This window comes from Trichoderma citrinoviride (genome assembly GCF_003025115.1).
Source record: "Trichoderma citrinoviride strain TUCIM 6016 unplaced genomic scaffold BBK36scaffold_3, whole genome shotgun sequence".
NCBI lineage: Eukaryota > Fungi > Ascomycota > Sordariomycetes > Hypocreales > Hypocreaceae > Trichoderma > Trichoderma citrinoviride.
Window position 1 is genome coordinate 2,302,527 of NW_020194711.1, and position 18,897 is coordinate 2,321,423.

An 18,897-nucleotide genomic window follows, 5' to 3' on the forward strand; every position below is an offset into this window, starting at 1 on the left:
GAGGGAGGTCAGTGGTTAAGGCGGTGCCGGCTTGATGCGAGCTCGAGCCTCGTCCGACGCCTGATGGAGCAGTTATCACTGGATCCCAACCAGACGGAGGGCACCAGCCGAATTGCTACAGTACAGTACTGAGTACCTAAGGTACCCTGGGCGCCTGCAGCTCAGTGCTTGCACGCGCTAAGGCCGCGGGAGCCAGTGGGATTCTAGAGAGGCCGATTAGGGGCTGGGCTGGCCTGTCATCAACCAACCGAATTGAAAGGGGGGGCCCCCGCAGAGCCTGAAATAGGCGGTAAGTCTCTTGAACCCAATCTGGACGGCATTTGATTTGATTCAAATTGACCTCATTTGACCTCATTTGACTTGAGCCCGTTAAATGAGCTGCTGGAGTCACGCCTCGTCACTTTGCTGCAGACCATCACTTCGCAGCCTTCTTGCGTCCACAGTAAAAGCATTGCCAATGCCTCGGTTTGGTTGGGATGACCTCCCGTGGTGTCATTCATTACAGAGGATTGATGCTAGTATATCCGAGTTTAAAAAGTTGGTGATATCAAACTGCACGAAGCAGAAGAGAAGGAGATGAAGGAGAAGAAGAAGAAGAAAGAAGAAAAGGGAGGGGTCGACAGAAGAAGAACCAGGAAGAGAGAATAAAAAAAAAAGTCATGCCAGTTTAACAGAAACAGAAAATGCTGGATTGGTACTGTAACATAGGTAATTCCCCAAAAAGCCCTGCCACTCTCTTTACCAGGTATCAATTTTCAAATCGCCTGTCGTCCGCCAGTTTTCGTTACAAACAGACCTTCACCGTAATTTACTTTCGTTGCCGATATGGAGAAGCGTACAAACGACTTCCACGCCAAACGCCGCAGGCCTATCCAAGTCCCAAACTGTTCCAACTCATGCATCGTCACACTCGATTATTGCGAGAAAAATATAAAGGTAAATGAAAAAAAGAATCGGGAAAAGGCGGTAGGAGAGAGAAGAAGAAGAAGAAGAGGGGAGGGCGGTAGAAGGTGAAGAGAAGAGAAGAGATGAAGGAGGAGGAGGAGGAGGAGGAGGAGAAGCCACTACCACCACCATTTCCACGTCTTCTCCAGTGACGGATCCTTCAGCACGTCGTCTACCCAGCCTAGGCTCTCTCTCTTGTCGTCAAGCAGTCGGGCATACTCAAACAGCAGCCTCAGCACATAGATCTGCATGTCCTCTTTGCGCAAGACCTTCTCGGCCCACTCCTTGCCCTCGGTGGCAATCTTCTCAGCGACTCGGTCGTGGCCGTTGCGCCCCTCGTATCCGAGAAAGTACTCCATGATGCCGTAGTAGTCGAGGAAGCGGCTGTCCATGGGGACAAAGTGCTTCCACGCGACCAGGCGGCTGTCGTGCCACTCATGCCAGATGGTGGCCTTGATGGGCAGCGAGGTGGACCGCAAGAAACCGAGGTAGCGCCCGGAAAAGGAGTTTCCGTCAATGTCCGGGATGAACTTGTTGTCGAACTGCTCCGCCATCTTCATTCCCTTGGTCGGCTTGAAGTAGTGGCCCGTGTAGTTGCACTTTCCGTTTTGCGGAGGTGTGCAGCTGAGATCCGTGAAGCTGATGTTGGCCCACGTGTTGATCCATTCGCCCAGTTTGCCGTCCTTTTGAGCCTGAAGGTCGTACTCCTCGCTTGGTGGCAGCGCAAAGTTCTCTGGCTTTTCTCCCTTTTCCACTCGCGCAACGGTCGTGCCATTGCTCATGGCGACGAATCGATGGCGCTGGAATCCACGCCAGTTGCTCGCCGTGTTCTGGCCTCCCGTTGCGACACCGCGCCAAATGGCCTTGTTGTGCTTTTCGGTCCAGGGAATACCATGGTTGTCACCGCCAGTGAAGCGCTCCTCCTCGTTCCAGTACATGGGTGCAGGCAGCAGGATCTCGTTGTTGACGCCCAGTTTGGAACCTCCAAACATGGGGAAGAGGACCTTGGAGGCAGAGGTAGAGAGCGGCTCAATGAAGATGCCCTCCAGGGCTTGCAAGTCCGGCTGGTGGCAGATCTCGGTGGAGAGCGAAAAGTTGGAGACGTAGCCCTTGTACATGTGGGGTTCGGCGTATGTCAAGTTGATGTCGGGTGTGCGGTTTGCGGTTTTGACGAGTCCTACAGACCGGGCGAGGCTGTCGGGGGCGCAGCCGCGCCGAGCGATAGCCCAGTATGGCTCTGCGGTGAAGAGCATTGTTAGTATCAGGTTGAAAGCAGCAGGTGAGCAAGCAAAGGGAATTCGTCATCGTCCCCACGGGGTGAACCACAGAATCCAAAAGAGAGACACTTACTTGTCTTTTCCCAATCCTTGGGGCGCGACTTGATCTCGACGTCTCCAGTACCCGGGCGAGGCAGCTTCTGGAACTCGCGAATGGTGTCCTTCGCCTTGGGAATTTTGACCGTCTTGGACGCATTCTTCATGTACTCGGCCATCTCCTCCCAGGGAACAACCAATCTGGGCTCGTCCATGGCGTTGAGCGCAATGTCCATATCCGGCAACAGGTGGTCGATGGTCTTGATCATCTTAAGCCAGATCTTGGTCCAGAAGAAATCGCTTCGCGCGGTGGCATTACCATCGCGGATGTTGATTGTCATCTCATAGTCCCACGATTCCTTGCGGATAACGGCCGGGTCAAGGCCCCAGAAGGGCTGCAGGTCCTGGTAGATGCGGTCGAAGAAGTCCTCGACAATGATTGCGTTCTTGGAGCGGGCAAACTCGAACCACTTGTCGAAGCCGGGAGGAGGGTGACGGCCGCGGCGCTTGCGATAGGCCTGGGCAGCCTCTTCCACGGTGTTGGACTGTTTCGAAGTGAGCTCGGCAAACGTCATCTGGGCGTCGTATACCAGCTTGTCAATGGGGTGGTCGCTGCTGGTGGGAGGTTTGAGCGGAGGAAACGAGTCGTGGATGGGCTCCTGGTCCGGCGTCGAGGTTCCCTGGGACAGCGGCGCCGTCGCTACGGGAGCTTTTGCGCCTCCCGCGGTGACAGGGCCAGTGTTGGCGTTTGGAGGCGGGTTTGTCTTGTGCTCTGGCAGCGAATTGTCCACCGGCAATGGCTGTGGCGGGCGCGAGATATCGGACGAGCTGCGGGTGAAGGTGTACAAGGCCAGCAGCAGAATGGCCGCCAAGACGCCGTACCGCACAAGGCCGGACGACCGCCGCATCGGAAATCCGGGCGACAGCATTTTCATGGTGGACGTCGGCGCTGGAGAGTTCTGCGACGCTCTTGTCTGTTGCGGAAGATGGCAAGGTACCTAGGTAGTATAAGAGAGACACGCGGCGTCGGGAGGTTTCGCCAGGAGGTGACGAGCGTTGGCCGCGTGTGAAGTTTTTTTGCGCTGTGCGTCTGCGTCTGCGTCTGCGTCTGCTCCGCCAAATTGATGCTGGATGACGGAGGGGCAGTCGAGGAGAGGATAGTAGGTATCCAAGAGAAGGGCGACGTCAACGCATCCGGGCGCCAAGAAGCGCACGGAATCTAGGAGAAATAAGGTTGAGGCTGCTTCGAGGCTTGTTAACGAGCGACTAGACTCTCCGTCTCCGTCTGGTCGGTCTGCACACGGCACGGCACAGAGGCGCGGCAAGAGTCTGGAGTCAGCGCGAGGTCAGCGTGAGCTGAGAGGTCTGGTGAGGGCGAGTCTCAGGTTGGTGGGATGGATTTCGGGGCGCTCTGGAGTCGCTACAGCCGCCGCATCGCTTTCCTGCCTGGAGAGACGAGAGCAAGAGGTGATTGAAGAGGCAGAAGTTGCAATTTCGCACGAGAAGCGCAGAGGCGGGCAAATTACTGCTCGGGCTGGTTGCTGCTCTGGATGGGATGGGACTGGACCAGACGCTACTCCGGCCGTCCATTAGGTTAGCACTCAACTGGACTGGTCACTATACCTGGGACGCTTGCGGCAAGATTGGCCACATCGCCCATTGATTCGCCAACCCCATCTCGCAGCGAGCCAAGCCTGGTGCCAAGACGACCCATGGCGCCTCTGTAACCCCTGACCAGATTACGCTTGGTGCTCGCTAGCGGGTGCCCTGGGCCCTCGCGGTGGCACCGGCTCGCAGTCTTCAGCGCTGTTAGTGGGTGCTGGTAGTGGCCACAGGTGCTGGGTGCAAGGCACCAGAGGCCCGCGCGATAAGGCTGCCCGCCATAGCCTAACCGAGAGAGGTGCTGCTGCTGGTAATGAAACAACGGGCATGGATGGGTTGATGCTTGATGAGGCCAGCCAGACGGTGATCAAGGCAGTCAAGGTAAGCACATGGATGGGCAGAGAATGCTTGCCAACATGCTCGATGGATGCAGTTGCTAATTCAAAAAGCCAGACCGGGAGCAAGCGAGCGGATGCCGCTTTCAAAACACGGCCCAACTGCCAACGAATATGAGCTCCCTTGCTTCGACTCAACATGCTCGCTTCAGGCTGCATCATGTCACAGCATCTCGCCCATCACACACGCCAGACTCTGCGGAGGACCTTGCCCTTCCTTTTCTCTGCCCTTCGGTTGTTTTATTGCTTTGTCTTGCGGTTATTTCACAGAGATTGCCTATCTGGAAGAAGCTGACTGGAAGCAGTGTCTACCTTATTACCTGAGGCGGCGGATGGAACAATGAACGCGATGCTCTCCGTCTGGTTCTCTCCAAACTGTGCAATCCTGTCAATCCCGCGGTCCGCTAATGAATGAGCTGACGATCGCTGCTCTCCCAGCCCCAGCTCACTTATTGCCAGCTCCACCCGGTGTGGTCCCGGTTGTTGTCTCGACATGCTTGCACTGGCTGAGCTGACTGGTTGACTTGCGCCATTGCCACGAAAATCCTCGAGCGATTTAGCGGGTTGTGCGAGCACGCAAGACGAGCGGACCAGGGCCACAAGCAAGCAAGCAAGCAAGCAACGCAAGTAATAGGCGGTCGAGGCAAGGAAGCCAAGGGGGAGACAGCAGAAAATCCCTCCAATAAGCATCTGTGAGAACCAGCAGCAAGATGCCGTGGTACAGAGCACATGCTCGCACCTGTCGAACAAGACGTCGTTTCCTCCGGCTCGGAGGTAGGGCATCCGGAGCTTTTTATCTTTCTGTCCTTGAGGTGGTTCATGTTACCTCGCGTCTCTCTCACCCGATTGCCGCGCTCCACCAGAGACAAGCCGTGCTCTTTTCACTTTCCTAACTGCCAGGTAGCCCTCGTCCTTGCAAGGAAGCTCCCAGTAGCATCCATGTGAGAGCATATTACGAGTAGCACTAGCAGAGTAGGTGGGCGGCAGAACATCTAGGTAATATCATCACTGCGACACGCACATGCTGCTATTTCATGCCGCCCTCGCCCCCAACCCTTTCGCCCCATGTTTTCTCCTTCTCGTCCCGGGGACACTGATACGAACGAGCACATACGAGTAATACATACATGAGCAAGAGACACATGTTAGCCCCAATCGTGGGTTTAAACTTTCCGATTAACCGGTTTGCAGAGAACGACATACGAGGACGCGTACGTACCACGAGCACAAGTACGAACGATTGGAGCAACATGAGGAGCCAGTCGAACTCCGAACAATGCAGCTTCTACCTACGGAGTGATCATCGGGCAAATCTTGTCCAATTTCGTCCCTTGTCCGAGGGTTTACGTGAAGACCATCTCACGCGCAGGACATTTCATTTGAAATAAGAAAAGGAATAAGCTCTTGACCAAGACGGATCCGACGCCACTCTGTTCGTTACACGAGTCGGTGATTGCCTGGACCACTGGTAATAGCGTGCAGTCCTACTGGGTGGATTATCGTAGCATTCTGGGGGGAGTCGATTTATGACGTTCGCAGCACAGTTGGGAATGGAATTCCCGATATGCCCAAAGAGGGACTGGCCTCTGCTGCTTGTGGTATCGAGTTCTCTACGCAGCCCGATAAAGGGTCCCCCCTGTAATCTCGCCTTGTTAATGCGGCCGTTGTATGCGTCTGCCGATTGGCGAACCGGCCTCGCGATGAGGTCAGGATTCGTGGTGAGTGGGTGTGATCGTGTTGCACAAAGATGACGAGCTGTTACTTGACAAGGAGTCAAGCGGATGGCTTGTATTGGACGGCACTTTTGATGCAATTTGACGGCTCTCGGCGCCCTATTCGTCAGTCTACATACTTCTGGGAGCCGGCGAGAACTACCAGATTGTGGACAGGCTTCTATCCATCTACAACGATGATAATAGGAGGCGGAATGTAAAATGCGCGTTTGAGCAGAGGGGGTCATTCATTCCTAAAATACCATTACAAATCACAACTCGTCCAATCTGACGAACTCGTGGTATATATTGTACGCATATTCTGGCGCAGTCTGTCCTCAAATCCATCACCGCATTTCTCAAACTGCTACCCTATAGACACCGACAAAAGCATGAGCGACAGTGAAATGAGGCGTTACAGATCGTGAAGTGATGCTTGAATGTCCATGATTCAAATCTCCACTTCATATCTATGTGCTACGGCAAGGTGACATCCAGTTGGCGACTGTCAAATCTCGACGTCTGACAGCAAATATTACTCGGTGTTGGTGTCCTCGGGATGGTAAGGGGAAGTTGATGACAGCAGTAGCCGTCCTTGTCAAGGAGAGATGCTATTGAAGACTATAGAGAAATCACATAAGAATATAGATGCTCTCGAGAACGGCCATGTGGATTTTTGTTGTTTTCGATGCCTCGGGTTGGAAGATTGAAGCAGTAAGAGTCACTGAGTGCGCCGATAGACGTGTTCACACCTGCGTTATCAACCGACACTCATTGAAGGTGATACGAAGCTACAAGAGTCAAACAATACATAGGATCATTTCCCTCCCAATCGTCTAGCCAGTTTCCGATTGTCAGAGTTGTGACCGTCATATGCACCAGTTCTGGGCTGATTCGCTCCGTATCCGTGCAATCTACTGCTCTCGCCGTCAGGGGAAGCGCCATCACGGTACCCACGACAGCGGGAGATCAGATCAGATCAGATCCGTGGCCTTAGCGGCAGCTCCCTCGTGGCTCGTCGCCCCTGCCCGTGGCCTTATTCGCGAACCACGATGCACGGAAGCATCTGTGTTGGGCATAGATTGCTGCTCTTCTAGGATAGAATCGCAATTAAGAATATTTGGTCTCCTTGGACGGATTGATGTGGGAGTTGCGTCCTTTTGTCTTAGCCCGTGGCTCGGAGTTATGAGCCAGTTGCCTACCATGCACTAGCGGTCGTATCTCCGACTCCCGCTTGTCCTCGGAGGATATGAATGCCCTCGATTTAATGGATTTCTTGGCCGCGAATTTATCGAATTTATCGAATTTCCTGCATTTTTGCCAACTATTTTATCGTCGTTGCAATATTCAGTTTCCTTGACTCATGCCTGACTGGCTGGGGCTGCTATTACATAACGCCAACGAGAGCGGTTGGTTGGTGGCAGAGGGGTCACTTGACTGGCGTTATCAGGTGGAGGGAGCGATAGGGAGGCGGGCGAGGCTAGACGCGGCTTTGGAGGGGCTCCCAACGTCATCCAGCTTATCCAGCAGTTTTGAAGCCGTTTTGAGGGAATGAATTGAGGTGTTGTGTTGCAGTTGAGACGTTGCTGGGATGAGATGCGGCGGGAGGGAGAATTGGCTCACATTGTATTCGTATGTTTGACGAGGAGTTTCCCCAGAAGAAAGTGACAGTAATAGTAGGCGGCACCTATCTATTTCGAACTCAGTCAGATACTTGTAGTCCTCGTAATTCTTCATGTGATTCCTGCCGAGCGGTGTAGATATCTCTCTACTCAGCGATAAGCAAACCAAGCCAACCAACGCCTCCCCTCGACAACTTACTCAGCCCAACCAAGCGGCATCGACACCATCGCCATCAGCAGCATCGCCCGCTCTGACAAAGACCGACCAACTCCCTTCCATCTCCCTCGGCGTCTCGTGTTGTCTCGTCTCGTGAACAGGCCCCCGGCCGCTGCTGGACGAGCCCCGCGGTGGAGTCCCCGGACTGCCGCGGCGTGGCATTGCCGACTCAAGCCTTGTTGCCAGCATTTATTTTCCTGTGCCTTGACCAAAGCGACTTACTTATATAGAGTCTCTGTTTTCCTCTAAGTTACTAGTTCCGTCTCCTGCTCAACACCCCTTTACCTCTAAGTTACTAGCCCGAATCTGCGCCAGAGACACACGCGCACACATGGATTCCGTCGCTTTCTCTTGACCTGCCCAATTGTACGGGCCTAGCCCACGGCCCTTTGCAAAATGGCGCTCAGACAAGCAGCAAAAGCAGGCGCAGACGCAGCCGCAGCCCCCCCAGGAACGGCCCTCTGATAGGGGACGCCCATGTGACCTGAAGTCTATATCTACATAGGTTCCGGCCGCTGCCCGCCTCGCCGAAAGCCTCAAACTCAAACCCTTCTCTTTGCAGCTCTTCCACCTAAAGCAACTTGAACATATTTATACCTTGGCCATCTGCCGATTCTCTTCTCTCTTGCCAGACTCTTGCAATTTAGATTCGAGAAATCTAAGAGATCTTTATATCCCACGGATCTTCGTTCTTCGTTCCTCGTCACTTCAACGTGCAATTCAATCGCCCAAAATGAACACCAGCACCGTCAAGAGCCGCTTCCTTCCGCACCCCGAGGACCTCGGTATCGTCACCGTGGGCTTCTCTGGTGGCCAGGTACGCGTCCCAATGCCCTGTTGCAGAATGTCACGGCATCTACACTCTCATCTGCCATCAATTCGACGCGCCGATGGATTCCAAAAGCTTTTTGCTGACTGGGTGCCGAACAGCAAAAAGCCGGTGTTGATGCAGGCCCCAAGGCTCTCATTGACTCTGGTCTCTTGACCCAGATTCAAGAGGAGCTCGGCTACAAGCTGCACGGCGACGAGACGGTCAAGAACTACCACGATATGACCCCTGCCTCCGATCCCGATTATCGCGGCATGAAGAACCCGCTCCTTGTCTCGGCCGTCACTCGACAGATTGCATCCGAGACATACGACCACTCTTCCAAGGGCCGCCTCACCTTGACGCTTGGTGGCGACCACAGCATCGCCATTGGCACCATTGCCGGAACCGCCAAGGCTACGCGCGAGCGTCTTGACCGCGAAATCGGCGTCATCTGGGTTGATGCCCACGCCGACATCAACACTCCCGAGACGAGCGGAAGTGGTAACATCCACGGCATGCCTGTTGCCTTCCTCACCGGCATTGCCAAGGAGGACAAAGAAGAGTACTTTGGCTGGATCAAGGATGACATGCGCCTGAACGTCAAGAAACTGGTGTACATTGGTCTGCGTGATGTGGATGGTGGCGAGAAGCGCATCCTGAGAGAGCATGGCATCAAGGCCTTTAGCATGTTCGACGTTGACCAGTAAGTGCATCATTATTGCATCTCTTTCCGCTCATACCAAACGAAAGACTAACCTTTGGATTTTTTTCATAAAGCCACGGAATTGGTCGCGTCATGGAAATGGCCCTCGCTTATCTTGGCGACGAGACCCCCATCCACCTGTCGTTCGACGTGGATGCTCTCGATCCCATGTGGGCGCCCAGCACCGGCACTCCCGTCCGAGGCGGCCTCACTCTTCGTGAGGGCGATTACATCTGCGAGGTTGTCCACCAGACTGGCAACCTGGTTGCCATCGACATGGTGGAGGTGAACCCCAGCCTCGCAGCCACCGAGGCTGGAGCACAGGAGACCGTGAGAGCCGGTTGCTCCCTAGTGCGCTGCGCCCTCGGCGAGACCCTGCTGTAGGGTGGCAGAGGGGAATAGCACGTTCGAGGAGCAAATGAGTGGGGGTTTTCGTGGAACTGTTTTGATTCTGGTTTGATGGTGTTTTTGCTGAAACAGATACCTTGTGTGCAAATGGATGGGAATGGGAAAGGAAACGGCATGATTTTATGAAATCCGTTTCATAGGGTAAAAAAGCGACACGTTGCTTTAAAGGGCTACTCTTTATCTAGACAACGATAGATGGAGGTATGCAAAGGCTAGACTTGGCTAGAATGCAATGCTTTCATACTGTATATGCGAGACCACGAACAGGAAACGTCAAGTTTTTGCAGAAAACAAAGTCAAGTGCGTCAAAAGGAAATCATCATTGCGTCTATCAACAAAATTGCTTTTATATGCTCATCGCTCTTCTATTCGCAAACGTCACGATTTTGAACCCGGCCCAGCCGCTTTAGTACACCTCGAGCACATATCGTCCCTCCTCCTTGAGCCTCTCAATCTCCTTGGTGGGGTCCACCTTCTTGCCCGACGCCTGAGCCTCGGCGGCGATGGCCTCCTTGAGCACGGCCGTGACGTCCGGCACGGGCCAGGTGGGACCGCAGAGGTAGAAGCTGCCGCCCTCCTTGATGTAGGCCTGGGCGATGCTGTCGAGCGTCTGGCGCATCCTGTCCTGGATGTAAATCTTCTTGGGCTGGTCTCGCGAGAAGGCGCTCCCGATGAGGGTGACGACGCCGGCGGCGAGGTAGGCCTCCCACTCCTCGCCGTAGAGGTACTCCTCACGCTGGTGGCGGGAGCCGAGGTAGAGCAGGATGGAGCCAATCTCCTTGCCCTGGGCCTTTTGCATGGCGCGGTACTGGACGAAGGCGCGGAAGGGCGCCAGGCCGGTGCCGAGGCCGGCCATGATGAGGGGCGCCGTGTCCTTGGCGGGCAGCTTCATGACCGAGGGCTTGACGGACACGGTGACGGCCGCGCCGGGCTGCAGGCGGCTGAGGTAGCGCGTGGCCTGGCCGACGCGCGTGCGGCCCTTGGTGTCGACCCAGTCGACGACGACAATCATGAGGGCGACGCTGTTGGGCGTGACGGCCTGCGCCGAGGCGATGGAGTACTCGCGGCGCTTCATCGGGCTGACGATCTTGATGAGGTCGTGGAAGCTGGGGCGCGCCGAGGCAAACTCCTCGAGGATGTCGACGTACGTGACCGTGTCGACCTCGGAGCGGCGCTTGAACTCGGCGGCGCCCTCGTTGCCGCCTAGGGCCGCCAGCTTCTTCTTCTCCGTCTCGTCGGTGGCGAACTCGGACAGCGCCTCGTAGAAGCGCTTCGGGGGCTTGCCGAAGATGTCGACGTTTTGCGTCAGCGCCTGGAACACGGTGCGCACCTCGACGGCGTCGGGGTCCTCGCGCGAGGGCACCTGGACGAGCTCTGCGGGGTTGAGGCCGTAGAAGTCGATGAAGGCGTTGACCTGCTCCTCGTCGTTCTCCGCGTGGATGCCCAGGGCCTCGCCGATCTTGTACGTGAGACCGGAGTCGCCGAGGTCGAACTCGATGTGGAAGATGTTACGGTCGTAGTCTGAGGGCGTCAGGCGGCGGTTCTCCTTGACCCGGACGGTAGCCGTCTTGACCGAGAGCTCGGGGCGCAGCGTTGTCTGCGTGCCGTAGGCCTCCTTGAAGACCAGGCCCTTGGCGGCAGCCTGCCAGTCTTGGAGCTTCCAGACCTCTTCGGCCTCCTCCTTCTCAAAAGGAACAAAGGCATTGGTCTGAACGTCAGCTGGCAGACTGGGCTGGACGAAATCAGGCTCTACCTCTGCCCAGCTGTCGGGGATCTCCAGCTCGGACAGGACCTGGTCAAGAGCGCTGCGAGCCTCTTGCACGTGGGACTGTTCTGCTCCAACGAGCGCAGCAAAGTCCTCGGGGCGGCTGTCCGGCAAAGCAACTTGCATGAAGGCGAGCTCGAGGAGCAGCTTGGCGACTGAAGCGTCCTTCTCAAAAGCGGGAGAGACGGCGGGGTCCAGGACAAAGACGCGGAGTCCCTTTTCACGGATCGTCTTTCGCACGGCAGCTGGGAGTCGCTTTTCGACGTCGGCCTGGTTGAAGTTGGGCAGCTTGATGAGCAGCTTACCGCCAGGGACGACGTTGGCCAGCACATCGATATCCTTAAGGATCTTTTCGTCACCAACAACCACGGTTTCTGCTGCAGTTACGGAATAGGGCGCCTCCAGCTCGTATTTGGATGCACGAACATCGGTTCGGACAATGCCGCCCTGGGTGAAGTTGTCGTATGTCTCAAACACCTGAACGTTGTTGGTGTCTTCCTGGGCAAGGTACTTGCCAAGTGCAGCGGCCGACTTGACGGACACAGAGTTATCGAGATCCCAGAACGTAAATTCCTGGGGCTTGATGAGAAGAGAAGGCAAGGGCTTAGCCTCGTCGTCATTTCCGAAGATCTTGTGCAGAATGTTGACCAGGCCTTGCGGGGTCAGAGACTGAGCAGGAGTGTACTTGATGTCCAGAACTTCGGGTTGCTGCTCGAACTTGCCGGCAAAAGTGACGGCGGTAAGAACATCGCCGTACAGCGCCGACTGCGTAGCCTCATCTGTCACAGCGGCTTCGCTGTTGACCTGACCGAGCACGGCAATGGTGCGAGCAGAGGCGGGGATAGCCTTGAGGAAGGCCTCCTCGATAAAGGGTCGGTAGACACGGACATTGATGACGCCAACCTTGGCTCCGTCTCCGGCAATCTTCTTGATGGTCTCCTTGGCGACTTGAGTCTCGACGCTTCCCAGGGCCACCAGGACGACGTCAGGGGTTTCGTGTCCGTGGTATTCGAAGGGCTGGTACACAGTGCCGAGCTCGTCGTTGAAGAGCTTCAGGAGCTCCAACACTTTGCCTGCAGTGTCGAGGTGCTGGTTCAACTTGCCAGCCTCCTCGACGAGTGTGTTGTATGTGTTGGCGACACCAGTCTCGCTCAAAGCATCAACGACCCGCAGAGTCTCCCTGGGAAGACGAATGCCGTCGTAGATGTGAAGGGTAGGAACAACGCTCGCAAGCAGTGTCGAGAAGATTGACATGTGCTGAGTCTCATAGACGGAGGAGCTGGCAACCAGGCCCAAGCCAAGGTCTTCAGCGAGTCTCAAAGCGACATCATAGTCGGAGACAAGGCCGTTGGCGGCGCTGTAGTCGGCGGCAGCGATGTGAGCCACAAAGGGGCTGGAGAGGTTGTAGAGAAGGGAGAGCTGATCCAGGGTTCCACGGAGGTTCTGGAGCGATCCCGATGGGGCCAGCAGCGTCTGAGGGATATGGCGCTTGTTGACGTCGAAATCCGGCGAGAAGATGTAGCCCAGGGCGAGAGCACCGGCACCAGTTCGAGTCTGCAAGGGCAGAACATCAGGGGCGTATCCGTGGATGTTCTTGCTCTCATCGGCCGCCCACTGCTTGGCAGAAGCGTCAAGGCCAAAGGTGGGAGGAGAGTAGGAGAAGATCTTGTCGGACAGCTTGTACGCGATCTGCTGGACGAGCAGCTGGGCCGTCACATAAGTCGGACCAGAGATGTCCGACAGCGGCACCTGCTTGCCAAAGGGCAGCGTGGAGGATTCTTCCACCTTGGACGACATTTTCGAAAGAGTGTGATCTGTCTTTCCGAAGGTTGAGTCTGGACGATCAATCTCAGACTATAGGAAGAAGAAGAGCTGGGGAAACAGAGGAGGAGAGGAGGAGAACGAGAGAGAGAACAAAGAGGCGGTTCAGGGAGCAAATAAGCCCATGGCAATCGTGGATCGCCCCGGACGGGAGCCAGCCACGGATTTGTCAGGGTCCATCTCGCGAGCAAATGAAACGCTTTTCTCTCTCTTTTGCTGTGCTCGAAGTGTCTTCGAGATTCAAATTGTTGATACCGGGACCGAATCACGCAATTCTCTTAGGCCCGAAGCGGCCTAGCGCCGATGATGCCACTCGCCGAACCCTCCCCGAAGAGACGGGAATCTCCACTTTATTTTGTTTGGGGCGATGTGATTGGTGCGGACCATCGGTCTCGTCTTTTGAGCAGGAGCGACTTCCGATGTGAGTGAGGAAGGAAGTTGGGTTATTGATGTTGGGAAAGAGCGGATGAGATGAGATGCCGCTGGTCGGCTTGATCGTTTCAACAAGGAAATGCCGAGGTAAATCTCCATGGGTGTCAGTACTGTCCTGTTGCTGGCGGTTAAGGCTTTGTGAGGACTTGGAAGACATGAGTGTTGCTCTTTGGGAAACTCTGAAGAGGTTGCATACGAGATGCAGCAGCCACGTGAAAGAAAGTCCTAACAATAGTGTCGCATTTCAGACTATTCGGCCAATGAGAGTGGCAACTGAGGCAAAATCATCAACGCCAGTCACGCCTTCAGACGAACAAAGATTTCAGAGTCCGGAGCAAGACATGAGAGGAAACATTGAGTCGCATCACCGCGAATAACGAAGTTTGCGTAAGGAATATGGATGACATGTAAACACATGCAGATGTTGATATGTTTATTCTTTTCCTAGTCAAAGATCCCCTGAACTCGGCGGTCTCTGGCACAACACCTGTATATGAGGAAAATACAGAGCTTCATGCCAGATCTGATACCTTCTCTTTGCGACCTGTGTCGTTCGAGGGCGAACTGCTCAGCATGTACAGTATCAAGTCTTCACTTACAACGAGTCTCACGTGACCTCGTGCGAGATGACGTCGGGCTGTCGCCTCTGTTTGTCAGCAAATCGGCACAAATGTCGCGATGCCACAGGCTTCAACATCCCAGTCGCAAGCCATGCTTCGCTCGTCTACGCCTTTTGAGGGACTTGTGCCTGCTTGCGCCACAGACGCGTTTGTCGGCATCTGCAGCGCATCAGGACCGGCAAATCAGCGCTTGATCGATGTTCTCGCTCCAAGCGCGACTACGTGTGACACCGTGGGAAACCAACAGCCGCCACCTTGTGTGTTCTCAGCATATTCACGGCGATTCTACAGTCCGCAGCCGGTGAGCACGGTGAGAGGCGAGGCTGACAAACGAGAGATGAACAGCCCCCAGGTGAATCTATTAGAGTTCGCGTGGTTTCTGCGGGATACATCAAACGGCGTCTGTTCAGGTCAGCTAATGGCGGCCGCCTCCCACCAGGTGATCCCTGCCACTGCACTCCTGCGACATTTGTGCCGATTTTAGCGTCCAAGGTGAACCAGGAGCTGCTGATGCTGCCACTTATAAATAATCGACCAAGACAGCAGCAACCGAGAAAGCATTCCATTCTCCTTCACTGCAGTGTCTGATTCTCTCTGAGCTGCACACTCCATCTTCTGATTTCTTATACTTCTTGATACGGGAAGAACCACTTTCACGCCTTACCCGCAAGTGAGGGTGCATCACGGCCACCTTGTACAACCCAACATCGACTTAGACCTCTTATCAACATTCATACCCTGCCCGCCGGACGCTTCCATCACTACTACACTGCTGTAGAACCAGCATATGCTGATTCTTGGGAGCTCTAAGCACTGCTAAATCACCGACTGGTGAAACGACTCGGCAGGTCGCACACAATGGCTCCGTCCAATACGGCTACGACGGCCTATCTGCTGGGCAACCTCCACTGTCCATCATGTGTGACGCTCATCAAGTCTCTGCTGCAGGAGACGTTTGGTGACAAGATTGTTTGGGTCTCACCAAATCTGGTGACATCCATTGTGACAGTCGAGCATGATGACCATTCGCCGGACTTTGTACGTGCGATAGGAAAGACACTTGAAAATGTCGGCTTCGAGATCTGTGGAGTTGATACCACTGCCACTGGCGCCGAAGACCTTAACAGCACTTCGCAAGGCGATATGCCTGAGAGACACGGCATTTTTGAGAGCTGGTCTAGTTTATGGGCCCAAAAGCAGCCGGCGCCGGCGGTTGAGGCTACCAAGGCTGCGCATCTGGAGAACTGCGAGTCGTGTCGAACTCACAGGCCACACGACGATGAAGATGGCGGTAGTATCGACCAGAAACTCAAGCCATCATCATCATCATCTACGAGCCTCCGCAAGGATCCGCTCACCGGCACGGTACCGCTTGACGGCGTTGTCACTGGTGACGGAAACCCGCCTCCGCTATGGCGGGCGACGATATCCGTTGGCGGAATGACCTGCGCGGCTTGTGTCACCGCCATAACAAACGAGTTACAGAAGCTCCCCTGGGTGTCAAAGGTTGCCGTCAACCTTGTGGGGAACAGCGCCACAATCGACTTCGTGGGCCAGGATAAAGAGAAGGACCTTGTGGAGGCGATTGAAGATATTGGCTACGATGCCGCAATCGACCAGGTCGTTGATATCAATGACAAGAAAGCCATGTCAGACGAGCGACAAGTGGAAATCCGCATCGATGGCATATTTTGCCCTCGTTGCCCTCAGAGGATCAGCAAAACCCTGAGCAGCTTCGGCGCACATGGGGTACAGATTCTGGCGCAGCCGTCCATGGAGCATCCAATTCTCAAACTGCGTTACATCCCGAACGCGCCCAGATTTACCATCAGACACATCCTCAGAAGCATCGAGGCGACAGATCCGTCTCTCCGCGCGAAAATCTACCACCCGCCAACGCTTGAAGAGCGGTCGAGGGCCATCAGGGCGAAGCATACCCGCCAGCTGTTCTACAGACAGGTCTTGACCATTGTTCTCGCCATTCCGACATTCGTTCTTGGCATTGTCTACATGAGCCTTGTGCCAGACTCCAACTCGACCAAGCATTTCCTGATGAAACCATGGGTATCTGGTCTAAGCCGTGTAGAGATTATACTCTGCCTGCTTGCTACCCCGGTGTACTTCTTTGCAGCCGACGTCTTCCATGTGCGAGCCATCAAGGAACTGAGGACTCTGTGGCGGCACAGCAGCCGCACACCTTTCCTGCAACGATTTTACAGATTCGGCAGTATGAATATGCTCATGTCCCTGGGAACGAGCATCGCCTACTGGTCTTCCATCGGCCAGATGATTGCGGCCGGAGCCGACCGCAATCATGCTGAAATCCCCAACGATCGCTTCTACTTTGACTCCGTCGTCTTCCTGACCCTCTTCCTCCTTGCTGGCCGACTCATTGAGGCGTACAGCAAGTCCAAGGCAGGCAATGCAGTCGAAGCCTTGGCCAAGCTGAGGCCGACCACTGCTCTGCTGATTGAGCAGGACAAGCTGCAGGGCCAGGTCACCACGACGATAGATATGGATCAGCTGGAGCACGGAGATGTCATTCGGGTGCCTCACGGCTCTTCGCCGCCCGTTGATGGCGTCATATTAACCGGCGAGACGACGTTTGACGAATCGAGTCTTACGGGCGAATCACGTCCTATCAAAAAGGGCGAAGGAGATGAGGTATTTGCGGGAACTGTCAACAAGGGAGCGGCGGTAATTGTCAAGGTCACGGGGACTTCTGGAAAGTCCATGCTTGATCAGATTGTCGAAGTCGTCAGAGAAGGACAAGCCAAGCGGGCACCGATGGAACAAGTAGCGGATCTCATTACGTCCTACTTCGTCCCCGTGGTGACTCTCATAGCCATCATCACTTGGGCCGTCTGGATGGCGCTCGCATTTTCACATGTGGTGTCAAGCGAAGAGCTGGGTTCGTCGGGTGGTGCCACAGCGTTTGCCTTTCAGTTCGCCATTGCCGTATTTGTTGTCGCTTGCCCGTGTGGACTCGGATTGGCTGCCCCAACGGCCATCTTCGTTGGGGGAGGACTCGCCGCCAAGTACGGAATCCTGGTCAAGGGCGGCGGCGAGGCATTTGAAAAGGCAAGCAACGTGGGCTGTGTCGTCTTTGACAAGACGGGGACACTCACAGTGGGAGGAGAGCCTCAGATCACTGATTCTGTTCTCTTCCCCGACAAGGCCGTCGACGGACTCGATGAGCAGACTCTGCTCTCTGCCATGAAAGCCACGGAGGAAAACAGCAGCCACCCCATTGCAAAGGCCATTGTCGCATTTTGCAAGACGGATGCCAAGCAAGTTGAGCTCGAAAGGATCGAAGAGGTGCCGGGCAAGGGTATCACGGCCAGCTGTAAGACGCATCCTTTCGACATTGCGGTGGGCAACGAGAGTCTGATGCGAGATCTGTCAGTCTTGCTTTCTCCCAAGGTCCAGGGCCTACTGGAGACGTGGAAGCAGGAGGCCAAATCCGTCGCTCTCGCCGCAACAAAGCCTCGTGATGGCAGCAGATGGACGGTGACTGCCGTGCTCTCCATCTCGGACCCCATCCGCGAGGAGACGCTCCCAGTGCTCGAGGCACTGCAGAAGCGTGGCGTCGAGGTGTGGATGCTGTCAGGCGACAACGTGACGACGGCGCAAGCTGTGGCTCAGAGGGTGGGCATTCCTGCATCCAACGTGTTTGCGGAGGTGCTGCCCTCGGAAAAGGCGGCCAGGATCAGCTACCTTCAAGCCTCGATGAACAGCAACGGCCGCCGCCCCATGGTTGCCATGGTGGGCGATGGCATCAACGACTCGCCGGCGCTTACGACGGCAGACGTGGGCATCGCCATCGGGTCTGGGAGCGACGTGGCCATTTCGAGCGCTGACTTTGTGCTGGCCACGTCGAATCTGCACTCGGTGCTGACGCTCCTAGACCTCAGCCGCGTCGTCTTCCACCGGATCAAGCTCAACTTTGGATGGGCGGCTGTGTACAACGTGTGTGCCATCCCCATTGCGGCGGGATGCCTGTATGCCATCAGAACGTCGAGCGGATCCCACGTCAAGCTGGATCCTGTGTGGGCATCCTTGGCCATGGCCTTGTCGAGCATCAGCGTGGTGCTGAGCAGTCTGAGCCTGAGGACCAAGATTCCCTGGCTCGGCTTTCGCAACAAGCAGATTGTGTGATTTTTTTTCGGGGGGGGGGGGGGGGGGATCGAAGGAGTCCAGATGGACAGTCATCAGCACGTAATCAGATTGTTATTCTTACATCTTTGCATGCACTGTTACAGGAGGCGTCAGGGCACGGGATACCACGGGCTGTATCTCTTTGGTCAGGATCATTATGCGTTGATAGTTTTGCATTCATCCATATAGTACTCTAGTCTAGTTTAATCCATCACAGCCAATCTCGCGATCCTATTTCGTAGGTCTTAATATATTCAGCATAGCACTAGCATCATTCCCTCTGTTCAAGTTGGCCACCTCGACGGCCCCAACCGCCTGTCAAAATAATTATAGTCATGGAGGAATAGGTAGGATCAACGTCCATGGATATCAG

At 55.2% G+C, this 18,897-nt stretch overlaps 4 protein-coding genes across 4 annotated transcripts; 2 read left to right on the top strand and 2 right to left on the bottom strand.

Annotated features, from left to right (window-relative positions):
* Window positions 1-674: 674 nt before the first annotated feature.
* BBK36DRAFT_1134662 (glycosyltransferase family 90 protein) lies at window positions 675-3,619 on the bottom strand. Its single transcript, XM_024892379.1, has 6 exons — window positions 3,600-3,619; window positions 3,408-3,553; window positions 3,273-3,336; window positions 2,296-3,205; window positions 1,051-2,182; window positions 675-993 (listed from the first exon to the last, which is right to left on the bottom strand). The coding sequence occupies exons 4-5, from the start codon at window positions 3,164-3,166 to the stop codon at window positions 1,065-1,067; spliced, it is 1,989 nt and encodes a 662-aa protein (XP_024752403.1). The 5' UTR covers window positions 3,167-3,205; window positions 3,273-3,336; window positions 3,408-3,553; window positions 3,600-3,619; the 3' UTR covers window positions 675-993; window positions 1,051-1,064.
* Window positions 3,620-8,539: 4,920 nt separating this feature from the next.
* BBK36DRAFT_1157325 (Ureohydrolase) lies at window positions 8,540-9,704 on the top strand (the record flags this gene model as incomplete). The annotated part of the gene is made up of 3 exons (XM_024894007.1): window positions 8,540-8,623; window positions 8,737-9,320; window positions 9,395-9,704. The coding sequence occupies 3 exons, from the start codon at window positions 8,540-8,542 to the stop codon at window positions 9,702-9,704; spliced, it is 978 nt and encodes a 325-aa protein (XP_024752404.1).
* Window positions 9,705-10,134: 430 nt separating this feature from the next.
* BBK36DRAFT_1193093 (alpha subunit of assimilatory sulfite reductase) lies at window positions 10,135-13,336 on the bottom strand (the record flags this gene model as incomplete). Its single annotated transcript, XM_024896796.1, has 1 exon — window positions 10,135-13,336. The coding sequence occupies exon 1, from the start codon at window positions 13,288-13,290 to the stop codon at window positions 10,135-10,137; it is 3,156 nt and encodes a 1,051-aa protein (XP_024752405.1). The 5' UTR covers window positions 13,291-13,336.
* A 1,799-nt stretch (window positions 13,337-15,135) lies between these two features.
* Window positions 15,136-18,738, top strand: BBK36DRAFT_1134665 (heavy metal translocatin). The gene is made up of 2 exons (XM_024892380.1): window positions 15,136-18,525; window positions 18,631-18,738. The coding sequence occupies exon 1, from the start codon at window positions 15,225-15,227 to the stop codon at window positions 18,522-18,524; it is 3,300 nt and encodes a 1,099-aa protein (XP_024752406.1). The 5' UTR covers window positions 15,136-15,224; the 3' UTR covers window position 18,525; window positions 18,631-18,738.
* Window positions 18,739-18,897: the final 159 nt, after the last annotated feature.